The 19,704-nt window shown below is 42.8% G+C and overlaps 1 protein-coding gene across 1 annotated transcript in view; it reads left to right on the top strand.

Moving 5' to 3' along the window:
• Positions 1-19,704, top strand: part of spred1 (sprouty related EVH1 domain containing 1) — a 34,120-nt gene that overhangs the window by 2,806 nt on the left and 11,610 nt on the right. Inside the window, exons 2-3 of the mRNA XM_051389956.1 lie at positions 10,418-10,688; positions 15,739-15,907. Of these exons, the coding sequence (XP_051245916.1) occupies positions 10,418-10,688; positions 15,739-15,907 (440 nt within the window). The remainder of the gene's footprint in view (positions 1-10,417; positions 10,689-15,738; positions 15,908-19,704) is intronic.

Genomic DNA, 19,704 nt, shown 5'->3' with positions numbered 1-19,704 from the left:
ACTACTGCCATAGGCTAACATATCATCAGTGGGTGTGCAATCTACAGTACATGCTGGGTTTGTTCCACACTGCATGATGGCAGCAGCTAAGATGGCGAGGTGATCCAAGCATTGTTGCTATGATTCCACCACCTTTCCGGCTGTTGTTTGATTCATAGTAATGGAGTGAACAGAATACTGAGCGTTGCCTGAGCCATTTATTTTTGCTCAAGAGAGTCACCTTTAATATTCTCTTTATAATGACACAGCTTTTCAGACAAAAATGGTTTAATTTCTTTTAGCATCAGTGATAATAATTAGAATAATCAAAATGTTCTTCACACTTTTGTGTCCCTTTTTACATTGTGACATTGTGCTCTCTTCCCCTGATAAGATACATTCAAATCTTTGATGAGTCACTTGCTAAATCCTAAAAAGAAATGTTAGTGTAAATCTTGGTTATCTTTTAACTTTATACTTATGTTTTCGAGCGTAATTAAGGGGGAAAAGCGTGTTTGTTCTCCTGCAGCCCTCATTGTTAACATTTGAGTCGAAAAATCTCTCTAAAAATGTGCGAGGACATAGTCCTGAAGTGGTTTTGTCTGAATGATGGGTGGTAAGCCAAGCTGGTGTACACACAGCACACCCTATGCTGAGAACATGTTACTTGGCCTCGGTGCAACTATGTTCACAAGGCTGAAATGACAAGAAGGCACATTAAGCCCTGTCAGATTTTGGTTTGCATCTGCTCTGCGATGTGTGTTGGTGTGGAGAGTGTGGTATGATGTAAGAGTTTTGTAGACAACGACTATGGACATGCTGGGAGAAGTGGGAGATTTATGAAAGTGTGTGCAAGCAGCCTCTCTGCTGAATGTCACGTTTATCTAAAATATTTATTTGAACAAAGGCAGTAGTCTGTTGAGGTGCTCTGTACTGGTAGCTTTATCTGTGTACTGTAGGTATTATTTTTTACATAGTCATTGTTTACACGTGAACAGCTTGTTTTTACACATTACATCTTATGCCCTGCTAAGCTCCAGTTTAACATGTCTGGTTTCTAGACTGGAAGTTTCTTTTCAAAAACATGAAATACATACATAGTTACAGTTAGATACATGGAGGCCTATTTGTTCTCCCCAAGTCTGTATTATAAGAAAATGAGAAAAATCAAACAGGTGATAATGTAGATTTTCGATATAGACGTTTGCTAAAATGAATCACATGAATCCCTCATCCATTTTTATCAGCGAAGGTCAGTAGCCTCTATATTCTGCTGAACATAGGTATGGCCTCATTGTTTTAGATTCCTGCGGTTCTGTGGTATTGTCTGTTGCCAGTCAGGTGATCCTCAGTGATTCCTTTCTCTGTGTCCTCTTCCTATCTGTGTGATTGATTTGACAGCTCAGCGTTTTATCTGCCAATGTGGGTGTCGTGATCTTATCACCTGAGGGCTGTTTTGCACTCCCATTCCTGTTGCAGAGCTTTCCAAACACATTCCTCCTAAACAACCCCCATCATGTCCTAAAACGACAAAGGGAGACAGCTACTTCAGCTGTTAGGGTTAGTGCTTTATGGCCTGAGTAATTGCCTATATCCTGTGGCCCTTATGTTAAGCTAAATAATTTCCTGGACCTTTTTTTTTTTATAGTCTTATTTGGGGTTATTGCCAGTTGTTGGATGTGACCTCCATGAACACTTAGTTTTACTAGCTGAACTAGTCCAAGCTACAGATGTATCTTACCTTTGACGAAGTCTGCTGAGCTGAACACATCTTTAGTTTTGCTTCTGTATTCTTTTGGGGAAGTGTTGCTTGTGACTAGAGTGGTTTACAGAGACCCATGAAGTGTGTTATTTGACAAATATACATAAGGGCACTTTGTAACAGCGTTTTATTTTGGTGGTTGCTAGGCATGTTATCATGTATTATTAAATGTAGGCGTATGTCTAAAGATATACATATATTGTAGAAAGTGTCCTAACATTAAATCTGTCTGTTTCACCTTATTCATGTAGGAGGGAAAAGTTTCATAATCGTGAAAGTTATTTTGCGTACAGAATATTTATGCCCCACTGTCTGCTTGTTCTATTAGACGCTGTCATATTGTTTGTGTGATTAATGACAATGATCCTCTGTATAACCAGAGGGCTTGGACTGTCTGTAACTTAGACAAGCCAACAAACTGAACAGGCCTTGTATAGTGGTGGACTGTTCCATTCCCATGGCCAGATTTAGGCCTGGATTCTGTGTATTTTAAACCCGAGCCACTTCCCTCTTTATAATTTTCATTTCCTCTTCAAGTATTTTAGGAGCAAGCATAAACTGGCGTAAATGTCAGCAGTGTATTTAGAGCGTATTTCAAACAAATGTTCTTATTTGTAAGGCAAAGACCTGGTGTGGATGCTTTGTGCTGTGAAGCCTACACTAAAAAACTTGCTGATTTTGTCTCCATCACAACATCCAGATAGCAGGGCTTGTCTTTATTTCTTTGTCAAGAAGGGCCTCTGATGTTCACAGACCATATCTCAATGCCTCTAAGATGTGCTTTTAGCACTAAGTGTCTGAATTGTGGATATTGTTTTCAGTTGTGCTGCATGCGGGAGCATGAAGGCTGGGCCTTGTTGTGAGCTCTTTGCTGCAGCTGGGCTGAGATGGTTCTTTCCTGCGAGGCCACAGACATAAAAGGACACAGATGTAAATCCCAAACCTTGTGTCTTTGATTGAGTTTCCAAACACTTTGAAAACAGGAAGGGGTTTCTGTGTGTGCGTCTGTGCACACACACACACACAGACACACACACACACACACACACTTGTGTGTTTTTTTCTCTGGGAACATTTGGCATGTGTATGTGTTTTCTGGGAGAGATAGGCCCGGATCCTAGATGAGTGAATTTAAGCAAACATAGCTTTATGTTATTAAATAAATCAAGTTTTCAAATGTAATAAAACATTTGGAGGCCTGTAAGAACATATATTTTTATCTGCTCAGTAACTTTTGATCCGTTTTTGTCCTGTTTAGTGGCTTGTTATATTTAGAATTTGGAACAGACTTTTATTGGTTGGTAATAGTGTTTCTCGATTCTTCCAAATCGTAGCGGCAGAAATTCAATGGAAAGCTGCTTGAATGTGAATCTAATTGATTTTCAATATGCACTAATAGGTTGGTTTCTGATGATGATGATGGTGATAATGTTATGCTATTCCCAATGACGGGGCATGCTGTGATGGTTTACAACTTGTCATAGCAGTTTCTCTTTACATCCATGGGCCATCATCATGGTTTGGTGGTTTAGCCTTCCCAAGTTGCTCCTGAGATGTATTGATGGTTTCACCCACAGTTAGACAGCCATCTAAGCCTTGTTCCCTCAGCTTCCCGTCTCCCCCTTGGTTTCAGAGTAGCTGACGAGTAGATGCTTGGGTCCCTTGGGACTACTCTTACATCAAAGAAAACCAGAGACGCCGCAGCAGTTGAAATTCGCGGTCCCTTTTTTTTTTTTTTTTTGTAATGGCAAGCGCAAGGTTTTAATTTTCCAAATGCTTGCGGTACAAATTAAGATCATCTCAATATGTGGCTGTGATTGATGTTTGAGAATAGTTTTTTGGCATTTGATACACATATGGGATCCTTTTGATTTATAGTGCCACGGCGCAGCGGCACCTAGAACATTGTTGTTGGGGTTGCAGGCCCAATCCAGTAATAGAGGGGTTGGTTAGAAAATCAGTGTTAGAAACGCTGTCTGAGTGAGCGGTTCTGACGTTTATTTGCTGGTTTAGGTCTATCTTTGATTTGGACTACTGGCTAATTTGACCCACTAACTGCTGTTTGTGACTGACGCTCCCAGAAGTGACTATGATCAGTTAATTTGTCGTCATATTAGGTGGTATTTCTGTGAAAGGATGGTGGTAAATTTGAAGTGTAGCATCGCTGTGTGGTGCAGCAGCAGCAGAGTAGGCTTGTTCTGTTTTTTTTTTGTTTTTTTTCCTGAGTCAGTTGGTAGCTAAACTGAATGTTCTTGTGAGGGAGATGACTCACCAGCAGCCTGAGGTGTTGAGAGGAGATAGGGCAAATTTCTCTTTCACTTCTCTTTCTATAGCCAACGTATTAGTTTTCACTGCAGCTAATGTAGCAGGTTTGTGATGCTGGCTGCCTGTTTCTGTAGGCATTGTCCGTTTTTATTAGTTTTGTTTTATTAATGGATAACAGACAGCCCCTTCAAAGGTGTCTTGTTCTGGCCTTATGTCATAATTTGCACTGCATCCATGTTGGGTCATGTTGGTGTTTGTTTTGGGTATGTCTGTGCCCTTGAGTTTGCCACTGGTTATTTAGGGGATTTGAACCGTGGCTAATTGGCCAGCTAGTTTGCGCCGTTCAGATTAGATGCACTGCTGGAATCGACTGTCGAGTCCCAGATTGCATGTTATTCATTTCTTCAATGAGGCGTGATCACAGCGAAGGAAACTGCAGAACTTTAGCTCCAAGTTGCCTTTTGTTACTCTAGATTTTTGTTTTGGTGGGACATATTATGATGGATTACAATTTTATAAATTCTTAACTGCATTCAAATATTACACCGTTTTCTGCTACATTATGTCTACTCGTGTAGATCTTTTGGTCAGTTGATCTACATTGAATACATCAAGACTTATTACATTTTAGGTAATTCTAAAGCTGTCAAGGAAATGCAAAAGCGGCGTATTTTATCTATGATAACAGCTGTTGAAGATAGCCACGCATTTTAGTAAGCATGTAGAATGAGTCACACCCAGCGTGGCTTTTCACACCATCTTCCATTCCCCCCTCTACTTTCCTAGTGATTGCTTTCCTTTTGGAGGATAATCTATAGAATCGGATTGGGATAAGTAGCTTGTGTTTATTTTCCCAATGATATTTTAATGATTTTTTCCCCCCCTCAAAAGTCTTACAATCCAAAGTAGCCTGGTGGAGCTTGACTGAGCTTGACAGCCTTCCTCCGGTTTTGATACAGGGGAGAGATGGGGAGGAAAAGGGGCAATGGAAAAAAAAAAGAGGTTGGGGAGGGGGGGGGGTCTCCCCTTTTCTGATGCTAATGAAAGGAGGAATGGTTTTCCAGCTTTTAGCTTGCAGAGTGTGTCTCCCCTGCAGCATGCTCCGCTGCCTGGACATTGTGGGAGGACAAAACTCCAGGCCCGGGATCCAATAACGTGAAATTTCAGCAGAGAAGCGGCCATTGTGTGGAGAGAGGCAGCCGGGGAGGGGTTGGGTAGAAGGGGGAGACGGAGCGGAGGAAAGGGAGGGTGACTTGGCGAGCACCCAGGGCTCAGGCCACATCCTTTCTCTCTCCTCTCCTCCTGCACTCCTCCTCTTCGTTCTCCTCCTTCCCTTCTTCTCCCCCTCCTGTCTTTCTTTCAATAACCCCCCCCGCCCCAATACCCTGTCCTCTCGCCTCGCCTCCCCTCCACCACTCCCCTCTGGGGTGGGAAGCCCAAGGCTGAGACAGGAGCAAAGCATGATGGCATGCTGGAGCCCAGTGAGCTATGGGCCGGAGCAGCAGACAAACGGCCACTTTGTCAACTTAGGAAATGGTTGTCCCAGGATCCCCCTTCTCCGCCATACACTGCAACCGGCCTCGAGGCCCTGGCCTGCCTGGTCTGCACGTGCTCCCCCATCATGCTTTCTCTTCTCTTCTCTTCTCTTCTTTCTCTTAAGTCATGCTGTTTTGTTTGCTCTTTGCTCTCACTTTAAACAAGGTTTGAAATAGTAAGATACTCTTGATTTCCTTATTACATATGTCATATTGTAAAGATGCCATGAAGCCCTATGCCCATCCTTTTTATGAATTGAAAAGGCCATATTTAAACGGGGTTGGGAGCTGTTGACTGTCACCTTGGTCTCCACCCTGTTCCCATCCAGTCACCACCTCCTCCTCCTCCTACCCCCACAGTCCTCCGTTACACTCTCACCCCTCCCTCTGTTTTTCTCTCCTGCTTTTGGTCGGAAATGAAGTCAGTCATCCAGCAGAATAACTTGGAATAATTCGGAATGGGGGGCTCCTTTCTCTCTCTCTCTCTCTGTCTCTCCCACCCCCTCCTCCCCCTCCCCGGCTCGCAGGCCCAGGCCAGCTGATCTGCTTCCGCTCTCAATTGTGTGTCCAGTCGACTGTGTGCTCCCAGCAAGGGGCGTGGAGGCCAGCCTTTGTCTCCACTATCCCACTTTGAACTGTGTGTGTGTGTGTGTGTGTGTGTGTGTGTGTGTTGCAGCAGGTTGCACTCTCTTGCACATCTTTTAAGACCACTTACTGGTTTTACCATGAGAAAGAAAAGTAAAAGCAGATACATTTATTTATTTATTTATTCCCCTGTTTCAAAGATTTTGTTAAATGGATCTAGTACACTAGTTTGTTGTCGGTTGAGTTTTAGTTGTTGGTCTGCAGGTTTCCGAAGTGTACTTCAGAGATTTGATTTTAATTATTGACTATTTATCTACAGGGAGGATCTTACTCTTAAAACAATGTTGACATTTGTGTTTTAAGCTAGATGCAAAAATGCGCGTATACACAGTCCACTTAACTTCCTCTCTGGGCCCGGCCCCCCTCCCTGTGAGTGTCATGGTTGCTGGCATGTGTGTGATGGTAGGTCTGAAGGGTCAGGCCGTGGTCATTGTGCCCTGGTCATGGCTGAGCGACACCACCGCCTGCCTTCTGTTCACCCCAGGGACCCCTGCCTGATTGACAGCCCCTCCTGCACCCATCACTCGCATCCTTTATTGGGGGCCATAGAGGGGTGTAACAGCAGCAGTATTTCCCTCTTTTACTGCCTGTTGTACTGTTCAAAAATGCATTTTTCTGCTGTGGCAAGGGTTCTCATGTAGGTCTTAGAACTACTTCTGTGGCGCTGTTATTAGGTATAAACAGAAAGGGTGTTGCTTGGAGGTTGCAAGGGGGAAGTTAGTTGTGGTTGTGTGTCAGTCTCCCACAGCCAGTTACTGTTAAAGCTCAAGCATGTGAGAGAAAAACAGAGAATTGTGATGTGAGTGTATTTAAGTTGACAAGAGATAATGTTGGTAATTCAATAAATTCTGTATTTGTTATTGTCCAGCCCTACAGTCCATTATTATTTGCTCCTACTTATTTGATTGGCAAAATAGTTGCTTATTTTTGCATCAGTTCCCTCATTAAGTGGCAGAAAAATCCTAACATAATATTTGAAAATGTTCTTGGAATTATGATTATAATAACGACAACTAAAAGACTTCCAGTATTGTCCACTTTTGTTTGAACCATGACTGATGAAGCTTGCTGACTGTAAACAGGCTGTGGTGTGTGTCTCCTAAATTTTGAATAATTTAAGGATTTATTAGCCATTCAGTCTGACGGAAGATCGGTCGGACGTATTGATTTGCGAGGACTTATTTGGGGCTGCAGTCGGTCAGTCTGTAGGGACATGGCTCGAGAACCAGAGGGTTGCCGGTTCAAGTCCAGCACAGATCACAGTATGGAGTGTGGACTTGTGTAGCTGCCCGGGCACTGCCGAGGTACTCTTGAGCGAGGCACCTCACCCCTAACTGCTCCCGCTATGTGCTGCTATGTGGCAGCCCATCACTCCACCATGCCTCTACATTTGCATGTCTATAAGCCCTGTGTGTGCATTGAAAATGTGGAAAAATAATTTCAATAAGTTTAGATCGATCCATCATTTTACGAACATCTTTCTCTAATGACAGCAGCATGCCAAATCTCCTTGCTTGGATTTGAAGCAGTAATAGTGGCAGAAGTAACTAAACAGCATGATGTAAAACGCTTTTGGCTGCTTGGGGGCAGTGGAAACGTTATTTACACAACATTGACATATCACCACCTTTTAATTTGATATGGCAAGCAGTTTATTTACACATCCAGCAGTTATGGAGCAACATTAGCATTAATTTGCAGTTGTGTCTCTGTCTACCTAATGAATGTAATTTCAATATTCTGTCTCTTTTGCTGTGTTTTTGGTCTCTACCAACTCCTGTGAGAAATATATGACTTCTTTGCTGCTAAATGCTCCACTATGTTTACCATCTAGTCGCTAACTGTGTCTATCTGCGGTTTGGTGCTGGGCAGGTAATGTAGATTGGGTTTTTAGAGCTTTTTCACTGAAAACAATCCTATGAGAGCGCTGAGAATGAACCAAAACAGGTACAGCAAAACAATGAGCTGAAACTTATAAAGCCGAGGAGAGCTGCAGATTCTAGATTAATAGCTACGAGCGACCCCTTTCACAATGTCATACTGTTTTCACATTGTAATATGATACAATTTGATGATCTTTTTTTTTTTTTTTTGAAAATATTGTTTATAGTTTGCTTTAAAGAAACCCTTAAATAGGTTTAAGTTGGTTGCTGGTGAGAGGAGATGTTGGAATAGCATATTCGTCTTGATTCTGGCAAAGAATATTGTGTTTATGTGTCTAAAAAGACCAGAATTGGCCAGAATTAAGTGTGTGGTTTTCAAAAATGCAATCTGTTTGGTTGGTTGGTTTATTTTTGAGTTAGCCCGTATTTATCATGCTCATCAATCCTTTGAGGGAACTTTGGTCAACTATTACCAGGTGCCAGGAAATCAAAGCCTTCACATGAAGAAAAAAAAGGAAGCTTCAGATTTAAAGCTCACTGGCTCTTTTAAGATTAATTACTAACCAATAACCTGGGCACTGAGGTTTGCCAAGGGTGTGGAAGGCAGGAGGCCAAAGGTTAGCCTTATTGAGTAGACCAAGATTTAGAGAAGAGAGGCAGTAAGGGGGAGGACACAGCCATTCTTCTTAGAGCAGGAGCTACTAGTTTACATGTTGTCATTCACTGACATTTCTCTCCCATAATCACAGTTTCATATTTGGCATCTATTAGAGAAAGGATTCTTTGCAAAACTCTTGTGACCCTGTGACGTCATCCTCACCAGTCTACCCGGACGTCGGCCAGAGAGCAATGTGTCACAGGAAGACATCCGGCAGGCACATTCTTTACTCTCTTTGCCCGTTTCTATCAGCTCTCAGATCTTCCCCAGTCTTTAATATATCACCAGGAGTTTCTGCAAAATGCTGCCCTCAGCACACCCTGACCTTTGTCATTTCTGGTGGCCCAATGCAGTCTGTGTTATCTAATCAGGGAAACATCTGACTCCAAGTGAAGGGACAGAAGCAGAGGAGGTGGGGAGGGAAAGAAAAATGAAACGAGGGGCAAATAGACATAGAATTATGATGTATAATTAATAGTCAGTATCAGAGTATGGTGTGATACAGTCTACTCATATACTGGGACCAATGTAGCGATACATTAAGTTGAGCCATTGTGGTAGAGGTGTTTCTTTTCTTTTCTACAGACTTAAGGATGTGGATTATTACACTGGATGGCAGTTCAGCCTTTTTCCACTTTGTGGCTGTTTGACATTTGAATTGTGACATATGTGTTTATGTTACAGTATATCTGAAAGAAAAAAACTGAAGATTTATGCATTTTTGTATACACTGCCTCACGTCAGCTGTCAATAAACCACTGATACATATAGTCTTTCATTAAACAGTAAATAATATCACCTACCTTTCGTTCCTGCTTTGTTATTAGTAACTTTTCCTTCAGTTACACATATAATGCAATGTCTTTTAGATAACCGTCTTCCAATGTATAATGCCACGGGTCAAAGCCCTAGTAGGAGGCCTGAGAAAGATGAGTGAGAAACGTAATAAAAGTACAATCGGAAATAAGAAAGGTGCCCCTGTCATGTGTCGTGTAGCTTGAAATCACCTGCTTTAGGGGAAAGGTTTGAAATCAGCATTGGCGAGAGCCTGAACTTGGCCACATGGTCAGTCACCCTCTGGCTGGGGTTAAACATACACTGACGGCTTCAGACTTTAGAAATCATAGCCAGTAGCCTGTTATATCATGCAGTAAAACCTAATATACATTTAATCCAGAGTCGAATCCTTGACTTTGCTCCTTCACGTTTATTTTTTTTGTTTTGTTGGAGATTTTAAGGCTAGCTTATTACTAGTGCCACCTCCCAGATTTCCCCATGGTTTCATTTGTTTTATTTCATCTCAACATCAGACTAGTTCTAGTGGGATGTGGCATGTCACATTGACACATAGGCATTTTAGTGCCGTATCCTCGCTTGATGTTCTCTGTATGTCTGTATAATGTGTTCCTGACTACGCATTCACTAACCGTTTTGTGTAGGCTACATGTACTGTGCTGCGTTTGTTTATGCTGCGGTTTAACTGTATTATGTGGGCTGATGTTTCGTGTAGGCTGTCTACTTTTGTAATGTAAAAGGTCATCAGAAAACACCCTCAATGAAAGGACCTGATAGAAAATTTTAAATGCTGATTACTACAGATTATGTTCACTAAAAGCATTGTTTTCTTTTTGCTGTTCCCCTCTCTTATTATTCCTTCAACCCTTCCCTCACCTCCCTTCCTCTTCTACAGTGACAGTTATGCGCGTGTGAGAGCAGTGGTCATGACTCGGGATGACTCCAGCGGTGGGTGGCTTCCCCTGGGGGGCGGAGGCCTTAGCTGTGTCACCGTCTATAAGGTCAGCCGGGCGGAGGACAGCAACAGCACCCACAGTGGAGGCAGCGGAGGAAGCAGCAGCAACCTCAGTCCCTGTAGCTCCAGTCCTAGTCCCAGCCCCAGCCCTAGTCCTAGCCCCACTGCTGTGGAGTTCCACATCAAGGGCGAGAGGCTCAAAGACAAACTGGTAAGGGAACCACTAGCTACGCTGCATGGATTCATATTAATACTATACATGCAATTAGCAAGTTGATGCGTTTTCTTTCCTTGTTATTTAGTCATTCCTTCTCTTTCATGCACATTCAAGTGCACAAACCAGAGATGGTGCATTCTCTTGGATGAGATCACCCTGAGTCCCTCATTCCCAGACTCCCCTATCTCTGTCTTACTCACACACTCATACACACACACACACAGGAAGTGGTTATTTGGCTTTCCTCCATGGCGCAGGTATCTGAAAATAGGAGCGAACTGCGTGATGCTGTGATGCATGATGATATCATCAGGGAGACTCAAAAGAAAAGAGAAAAGAATGTGGGATGAGGGATGTGGGAAACACACAAAGGGCTTGGAAGCAACCTAAATGATGGAATAGGGGCTGGAAATTCACCCTCACTGTGGGGTTCCAGGAATACCAGGTGTTTGCCCACCTTTTTATAAGCATTTCCGCTCTTTTGATTTGCAATATAAAGATTGTACGTGTCGGTAAATACAGCCTGGAAAAAATCCTAATTGCTAAAGCGTAAGATGCCCTCTCCCTTAAAGGAATGAAAACAGAAGGGTTTTTGGTTGAACAAATGCTTTACTATAATTTCACAAAATACTATGTCTTGACAGACATGAAACTTGATATAAGCTTGAAATATGTTTTTATATTATTAGTATATATTATGTACCACTAATATGGTAGAATTAAATTTGGTATTTTAATAACACTAATATGGTAGAAATCAATTCTGTAGATGCATGTGCAAATATATATAGTATGATAACAATTCAATTCAATTTCAAGTCAATTTGCATAACATACCATGGTATGGGTATACCATTACAACCCCTAGTTGCTTGTTTTGCTGACCAACAGATGAAAAAAACCCAATGATATTCACTTCATTATAATATAAGACAAACAACAGCAACAAATTCTCACATTTAAGAGGCTGGAACCAGCAAATGTTTGGGAATTTTGCTTGAAATATGAGTCGAACAAATTATTCATTATCAAAATAGCTGCCATTACGGCAGTCTACACACTAAGCGTTACTGTACTCTAAATGCATTATAGGTTTCCTCTCTAACTCTTTGCTATGTGATTATACAGCGTATTGCTACAATCTCTAATCCTTTTTTATCAATATTGAGATCCCGATTATTTTACGATTACAGAGCACTGCCAAGTAACTTTTAACGCTTTGGACTATAACTAGCTACACGTGTTTTGGCAGTTAAATGCTTTTAATGTGAGCGGCAGCAGTAGAAAATGTTCAGTTTTTGTAAACAGTAACTTCATACTGCATTTTTTGTGGGAATAAAAGTATCCAGACTAACTGCATTTTGTGTGTGCAGCAACATGACACCTCTCCAAAAGCGAAACCATAACGATCACCCCTGGTGGCTAGCTGTGAGTTTAGGAAGGGCTTCATTTGATATGCAGCAAGGTTTTCTGTGGTTTGAGCACCCAGTGTAACTGTCAATATTGTAGACGATCACCTTCATTTAATTGTGGGAAGCGAAAATTGTGATCGCTGTTAATATTAGATTAATTTTGCAGCCCTACTATGTACAACAAAGTGTGAGGTGATTCAGTTTGTTTCTGTTTCTGCACTAATAGTTATATCTACACTTAATATGGCTTTTGCTGTAGTTGCTTTAAAGCTCATGACCTTCTTGTCACAGACTCATTCTATGTTGTAGATGTAAAACAGATCCAGTAGATGCACTGGGATAATCCTGGTCTGTTGTAATGAGAGTGTAAATCTGTGTGCGAGAGAGAGAGAGAGAGAGAGAAAGAGAGAAAGAACTGTCTATCAGATGTCAGGAGAGCGTGGAGGCCACCATGATGCAGAGTCTGGTGTCTTCTGACATTCCGACATTAGAGGCCTGTTACAGCAGAGTGTCTAAATCACCTTTTTTAATCTTCTTTGACTGAACACATTTTATGTGTGTTCTGTGTTTACGGCATGTTTGTGTTTTGTGCGTTGCTATCCAAGCGTGTGTGTGGCACAGGAAAGGGTGTGGCGGGAATGCTGTTGTTCAGACAGGGCATAGACATGGTTCAGATACCCTGGCAACTCCTCTGGGATGTGGTAAAACACCCCTATCACCGCCAGAGTCTACCCCCAGCCACCACAACAAACACCAAGCCATATGTAGGTCTGTCGGGATGCCACCCAGTGCCATGCTGTTGGCGTCAACCGCAGCGCTACCGACAGTCTGAGGCCATCAGAAGAGAAGAGGCAGAGTGATGAGTCCATGAAAACAACAGCAACAGACAAAACCACATGAGAATATGGTAGACAGTGAAAAAGAACTATCAGTACTTGTTACCACAGTGTTGTCTAAAACAGTAACGTCAGTGTTTTGATTTCGGAGGTAAATGAAAGACCATAATTATGTTGTATGAGTGATGTTGAAAACAAAAATAGGGAAGAGCTTCCAAATGTTTGAAAGGCTGTTTGGTTTGATTTGTTATGTCTAAAACACAGAAAAAGGGAAATGCTGTTCCATGTTTTAGATGCATTTCTTTGTCGTCTTAAAGGATATCATTTCAGTGTTTTAATTTAGCCAGAAATTGACGGAATAGGAAAGCACAATGACAGTCTCCATCCCTGATAGGAACCTGAGCTAGGTAGAGAGAGAACAACAACAAAAAAAACAGAGCAGAGATGCAGTTATTTTGAAATCACAAAGGCACGATTTTGGCTGGTAGAAACGAGGTGATTGGGGGTGCATAAGATATGAGATGAATCAGGGAAAGAGATGTGTGTAGTCAAAGAGCAGGAAACAGAGGTGGAGCCAGATAGACGGGAGACTGAAGAGGTGGAGGGGATCTGTCTATAAGCGCAGTGATGCGGCACAGAGTGTACTGGTGATGACTCAGCTGGCTCTCCATATAGCTACCAATCACTCTTCTTCTTGCCCCCCCTCCCTTCTCTCTCTCTCTCTCGCTCTCTCTCTTGCTCTCTCACACTCTCTCTCTCTGTCTCTCCTTCACTCTAATTCTCTGACTCTCTTAAAAACTACAGATCTAATTGGTTGATGATTACTTACCGTACCGGCTCTTGGATTATGACAAATCTTTGGTTTAGCTCTCACCTCACTTCCTGTCGTTCGTAGTCTGTGACTCCCATTGATTGATGCAGCTGTGACTGTGGTGTAGTCCAGGCTTAACTCTAAAAGGCTTTGCCTTGGAGCAAAGCGCCCTTTAGATACAGATGTTGTTTTTGCTGTTAATCTTGTCATGTGATTGTTTTGACTTATCTTTGCTAGCAAAATATGGTTTATTAAATGTAGGTCTTGGGAAAGGGGAGAAATCTGTATCAGTTGCAACCAATGCCTCCTACCAAGTCTTCAAATCTCAGTGCTTTAATATTATTGCATACAGTCTTTCATTCATACACCAATTCACAGCAGATTACTTTTATATGCTCAAAATAAACACTACTTTATTCCAAACATTGTTATTGAAATGTCTTTAAATGATAATCAGGTTGAATTAAGGCAGCGTTCTATATATTGTAGCCTGAGTTGAGCATGTAAACGTAGTCTCTACCTTCCCCCATTTCCGCTCTCACGCTATCTCTACTCTGTTTGTCTCACCTCCGTCTGTCTCTGTGTCAGTCCTCAACTCCAGCCTGTATTCCGTTTCTATCTTTTTTTTTTCTGTCAGGGTTGCTCCTCCTCCTCTCTTTTCTTTGAGCACAGTGTGGAATGTGGTGTTAAGTATCGTCCTTCCATGCAACTGTGATACTTCCTCCTCTGTCGGCCACGCTGTGCGCTCACCTTACCTGCTCCGGCTCCATTCAGTCTCGCCTCCACAATCAGCCCTAGAGGCACAGTGGACCCCCCTCCCCACAACCCCACCCCAGCCCTTCTTGCCACCCCATCCTCCTCACATCCGTCCCTCTCATCCACTGGCTCTGGGTAAACACACAGGCTTAACCTTTGCCCCTTCTTTTCTTTGGGAGGCATGTGTGCAGTATTGACATGAGGACAGATAATGCGAGACACATCTTTCTGCATGCAGTAAAATGTAAATGTTGCAAACCAAGTGTAAAAAGGCAGCTCTCACTCAGACATTCAGAATGAAATGTAGACCTGTGTGCACCCTCGCTGACACACATATCACATATCATCAACCTCTCGCACAGCTGCCACGCATCAGCCTCTTAAAGTGTGCATGTTGACTGTTGTCCAGATCGACGGGGAACCCTGCCATCTGCTTTCAGTTGTCGAGTATTGGTTTGTGACCATTATCCTCCGACGGGGCATTTGCACTGCGAAGATGCACAGTGTACCACTTGGGTCATTGAGCTTTTCATCACACCAGCTCCTGCGCTCACGCATTCTCTCACGCAGATCGCCATGCGCACACTCACACATTCACACCCCATTAAGCCACCTCTCGTGCACGTCGGTAAAAAAACCTCAAAGACTGTAATGGCCGTCTCTCATTTCATTTAATCTGCCTAGAGGAAGGCCGGGAGGCGGCCCAGTAGCCCTGATTAATAATAGGCTTTGAAAACACAGTCTCTCTCTGCCACACACTTGGGCTGCCTGGCTCCAAAACATACTCAACCCCCCTTCTTCTGCCACCGCCACTGCTCTCCAACTTTATCATCATCTGTAATGAAAACCCCACCATTTAGAATGTGTTTTACAAATTATTCAAAGAAGTATGTGAAATTATTTGGCTTAAGATGATTTTTTCCCCCTCGTTTTCTATTTTAGAATCCCTGGAGTTGTGTAGTTCCAGATGCAGGCCTTTACTCCCAACCTCTTTCTCTGTATTCCCTTACTCACGTTTCTGTGGGATGATTGAATGTGACACATTTAAACAGCTTAGGGTGAGGAGTAAGATGAAGGATTTACACGTGTTCCCCAGTGAGCTTTATCATTAAACCTTTTAAATGATGCACTTTCCAGTCCGTATGCTAACACCTTTCGCTTGACCAAATCTAATTACAATGTTGTTATTATGACATATTTAACTGTGTGTGCGTTTTGTGTATTGTCAGGTGGTCCTGGAGTGTGTCCTGCAGAAAGACGTAGTATACAACAAGGTCAACCCCATCTTCCACCACTGGAGGATCAACGACAAGAAGTTTGGACTTACTTTCCAGAGCCCTGCTGACGCCCGTGCCTTTGACCGGGGCATACGACGGGCCATTGAGGACATCAACCAAGGTGTGTGTGTTGGCTGGTAGTTAATGGTGTGTGCATGTGTGTCTTTATGGAGTACCCTATCAACAAAACACCAAGTTTATTTGGAATCTCCACTAAGAGGTTGCGCTTACTATGTGTGCTGGCAGCCATCCAATACGTGTAAAATAATATGGGTGTATGTGTATGAACATGGCATGCATTCTGTTAGCGGGTGTCTACAGCCTGTATTCCTGCCTGTTTGTCATAGGCTTTGTAATGGCTGACCTAGCATCTGTTCTAGGAGAGATGCATAGCATTGATTAGCACTGATGAGTCTACCCCACCACCACCGCCACCGCCGCTGCCACCCCCCCCCCCCACACACACACACCTCTACCTGCTCATTCACCCAAGCATGACCCTCTTGCGTTATCTTATCAGCACCAGCTGCCCAGATAAACTCTCCACTTCCTGTAGAGACTGGCAGGGCAACGCTGTGCCCAGACAGTGGGTAATATAGGACATTGGAGGAAGGGTTGGTAAAAAAAAAAACAGAGGGGGAGGTGGCACATCACACACGTGGAAGGGGTGGCAACCTGAGATGGGGGTGAGAAAGAAACTTGACCAGTTTGGGCTTTTGTGCTGCTCCGACTTACTAAGTAAGTTTGAGGACTGGCTAGTCCAGTCTAAAAAAAAAAGGTAGGGTTAGGTCTGTCTGTGCTCAGTGTGGCAATCATGCAGTTTTTTTAAAGCTAAACTAGATATTACACTTGGGTGGAGTCTCTGAGTTTAGTTAGCAGCTTTGGGTCCTGATAAGCATTATTTTTCAGTACAGTGCCAGAGGTTGCAAAGTCATCCAATTAGCAGGAGAATCGCCAGCTCAGCAATCTGCCACCCAGCCCCATGTTACACAAGAGGCTGGCTGGCTGGCTGGCTGGCTGGCTGGGGAGCTATAATCTCTTTTACTCTCTAGACCTGGGAACCCTGGGGAGCATAGAGGAGGTACAGCAGAACATATCGTAAAAAGGCTTATCACCGCTAGGCATCAGTCGCTTCTTGCCCACAAGCGTTGATCTGAGATTTGCACTTCCTGGGCACAAGTCCACACATAGTCTAGATAAAAGGTAATCACAGGCAACAACTGTTAGGCCTGGCTTTGCTAATCGCTCTGCCTGTGAATTTTAGTTGAAGATGGTGAACAAAGAATATTTGCTGGTTTTTCTTAGTCCTCAATGATAGCAAACTATTTTTTTTATTATTTTGGAGTGTTTATCAGCCACCAAGCAATATGAAGAAAGTATTCCTGGGCTCTGTGTTTTTAACAATTTCTTTGACATCTTAAATAATCTTAAGGTGAATCGATAATAAATAGTTAATAAACAGAAACCCTAGTTCACATGACAGGAAGCTTTGGGAAGAAGGTTGAGCATCTCTGATAGCTGGCCAAAGTGATTGAACACATCCCCCTCACCTCACCCATTGGCTATACAGTTTCTGTCTGCTAGTAAACGCTTCAACTCTTCTCCTATGAATGTCAGCTTACAGGAGGTGATGGTGAGTTTCATCTCCCCAGTGCCTGCCACCCCTCTCGCTCTCTCTCCCTCTCTCTCCTTTCCCCTGCTATCCCCTTCTGCCTCTGCTCTCCTTTCTCTGCTGGCATCTTCTGTGTGCTGCCAGTGTTGTGTAATGCCTCTCTTCAGCTCAGGCAGGCAGGTTCTTCTGTATTCCTGTTGCATCGTTCTGCTGCTGGACTGCTGCGTGAATGTGTGTGGGGAGAGAAGAGGCAGCAAGAGAGAGAGAGAGAGAGAATATGTTTTGCCTGTGTGTGTGTGTGTGTGTGTGTGTGTGTGTGTATCAGTCTTGCAGTCCTCTGTTGCCATGGCAACGGCCGGCACATGGCTCAGGCAGCTTCGTGGCCCAGCTCTGCCAGAGTCGTGCTGCAGGAAGCCTCTTTCTCTCTGTAGTGGAGAAATGCATACACGCATACACACACACACACACAAACACCTTTCTCCATGTGATTCAGACAGACAGACTGAATGGGTCTAACACAAGCCCAGTGAATTCTTCTGTCCTCTCTGTGCCATGTATTGCTGTATTCCCTTCCTAAATGCAGACAGACTAGCTGATGCCTGAGTGCTTCAAAAGAGGTGATCCTAATTAAGTGAACCCAAGTTTTTAAAAAGGAACCTCTTGATGCCCCAGGTACAAACAGTTTACCCTTCATCCCAATGGAAATGGTTTAATCCTTGTTTTCTGCAACATTGCCAAGACTGTAGCCCCAACCGTTTTGTCTTCTATTAAGTTTCTTTAACAGCGTTTTCTTTTTATCATGAATATTCTGGCTGCTGCTGCTTGAAAATCAAGTGCTAGGTTTGCTTTCATTATACCCACTAGTGTTGTGTGTTTACTAAGGATGGGTAAAATTACAATACTAGTCTGAATGTCAGTGATAATTATAGTAAATAGCAAATATTTGAATCTTAATCATGCAACTGGAAGTTTTTACTTAAACTAAAACCAAACCTACCTAAACTAATTCATGCGTAGGTAATATCTTGCATGTATAAACGTAGTTTTTATTATGTACATTTTTCTTCATTTTTGTTGTTGGACTTCATGAAACAAATCACAGCAACTTAACTATCGCATAAATGGTGTACATTGAACTCCCACAATGAAGTGTGGTCATTTCAAATTGTGGACACGTATGAACAGGGTTCTGTTTTAATAATCTTAAACTTGACAAAGGACAACAATACAAAAATGTTAGATATGGATGTATCCGACTCCAAGTTTTGTCAGTCAAATCAGATTTGGCTGAAGACTATTAATTTCTCTTTTTTTCAGTTCAGCACCACACTTAACTCCCATATCAGCAGTTCCTCTACATGAGTCTTAGTTTTAGCCTACCTCATGTTTTTAATGTCTTTCTTTGTCATCTGTGATATGAAAATATCAGATTTCCACACAGTCAGTGAAAGTAAAGTGTGCGTCCGGCTCATAGTTCAATTAGAAAATCCGAGCGCACCACAGTATGTCTCTCCTGCCGGGCTGTTAGGGCTGAGCAGAGAGCGTCGGAGCAGTCACTGTTCCGCTGCTCGGCGTCACGCTGCCCTCCGTTAACTTTCACTCTTTTCTGCTTTCATCAAAGGTCTGTGGTTTGTGGGCATTTTACTGGCTATGCTGTTGCTCCATATTGTGACAAAATGCGAGCCCACCCTTCTCGATTGATGATTCAAATCATAAACTTTTTGGGGGCAGCCCCATTGTTGGACAATATTGTCTATTAAACAATGGTGCTCTCAGTGTGGACAATATCACCCTGCTTCATAAGTAGAAAGGGGTTTAACAAAATATCACTTTGTGTTTAAAATATCAGTAACATTAGCGTCTTTCCTCGGGTTACACCGTCCACAGTTTCATTCTCTGTGGTCATGAAAAGCTGTAACATGGTCAGCCTGATACCTGAAACATAAGCTCTGACTCCAGCATCAGCAGACGGGGTGTTTTGGATGCGGAAATGGCACATGGCGTTTTAGCCGAGGTCGGGGTTACATTATTCTAGACATGCATATTTCATTAACTTCTGTGTGCCCCACTGACACAAAGCAGCTTTCATTTCCCCATTAGACTACAGTCAAGAGGAAAGCAGAAGTCTTGTCCTATTCTGGCCTGACAAGAATCAGCGATGTAAATCTGTTGCTTTAAACATGTTTTGTAGTCAAGATGTCATGCATTTAGACTGAAATTACTGCGTTAAATATGATATGCATTACACATTCTTAGAAATGTAGCTAGGGTTTCAAAATAGTATAAGAAAGTGGAAGTGTCTGGTA

The sequence above is a fragment of the Dicentrarchus labrax genome, unplaced genomic scaffold (assembly GCF_905237075.1).
Source record: "Dicentrarchus labrax unplaced genomic scaffold, dlabrax2021, whole genome shotgun sequence".
NCBI lineage: Eukaryota > Metazoa > Chordata > Actinopteri > Moronidae > Dicentrarchus > Dicentrarchus labrax.
This window is presented reverse-complemented; position numbering and strand designations above follow the sequence as displayed.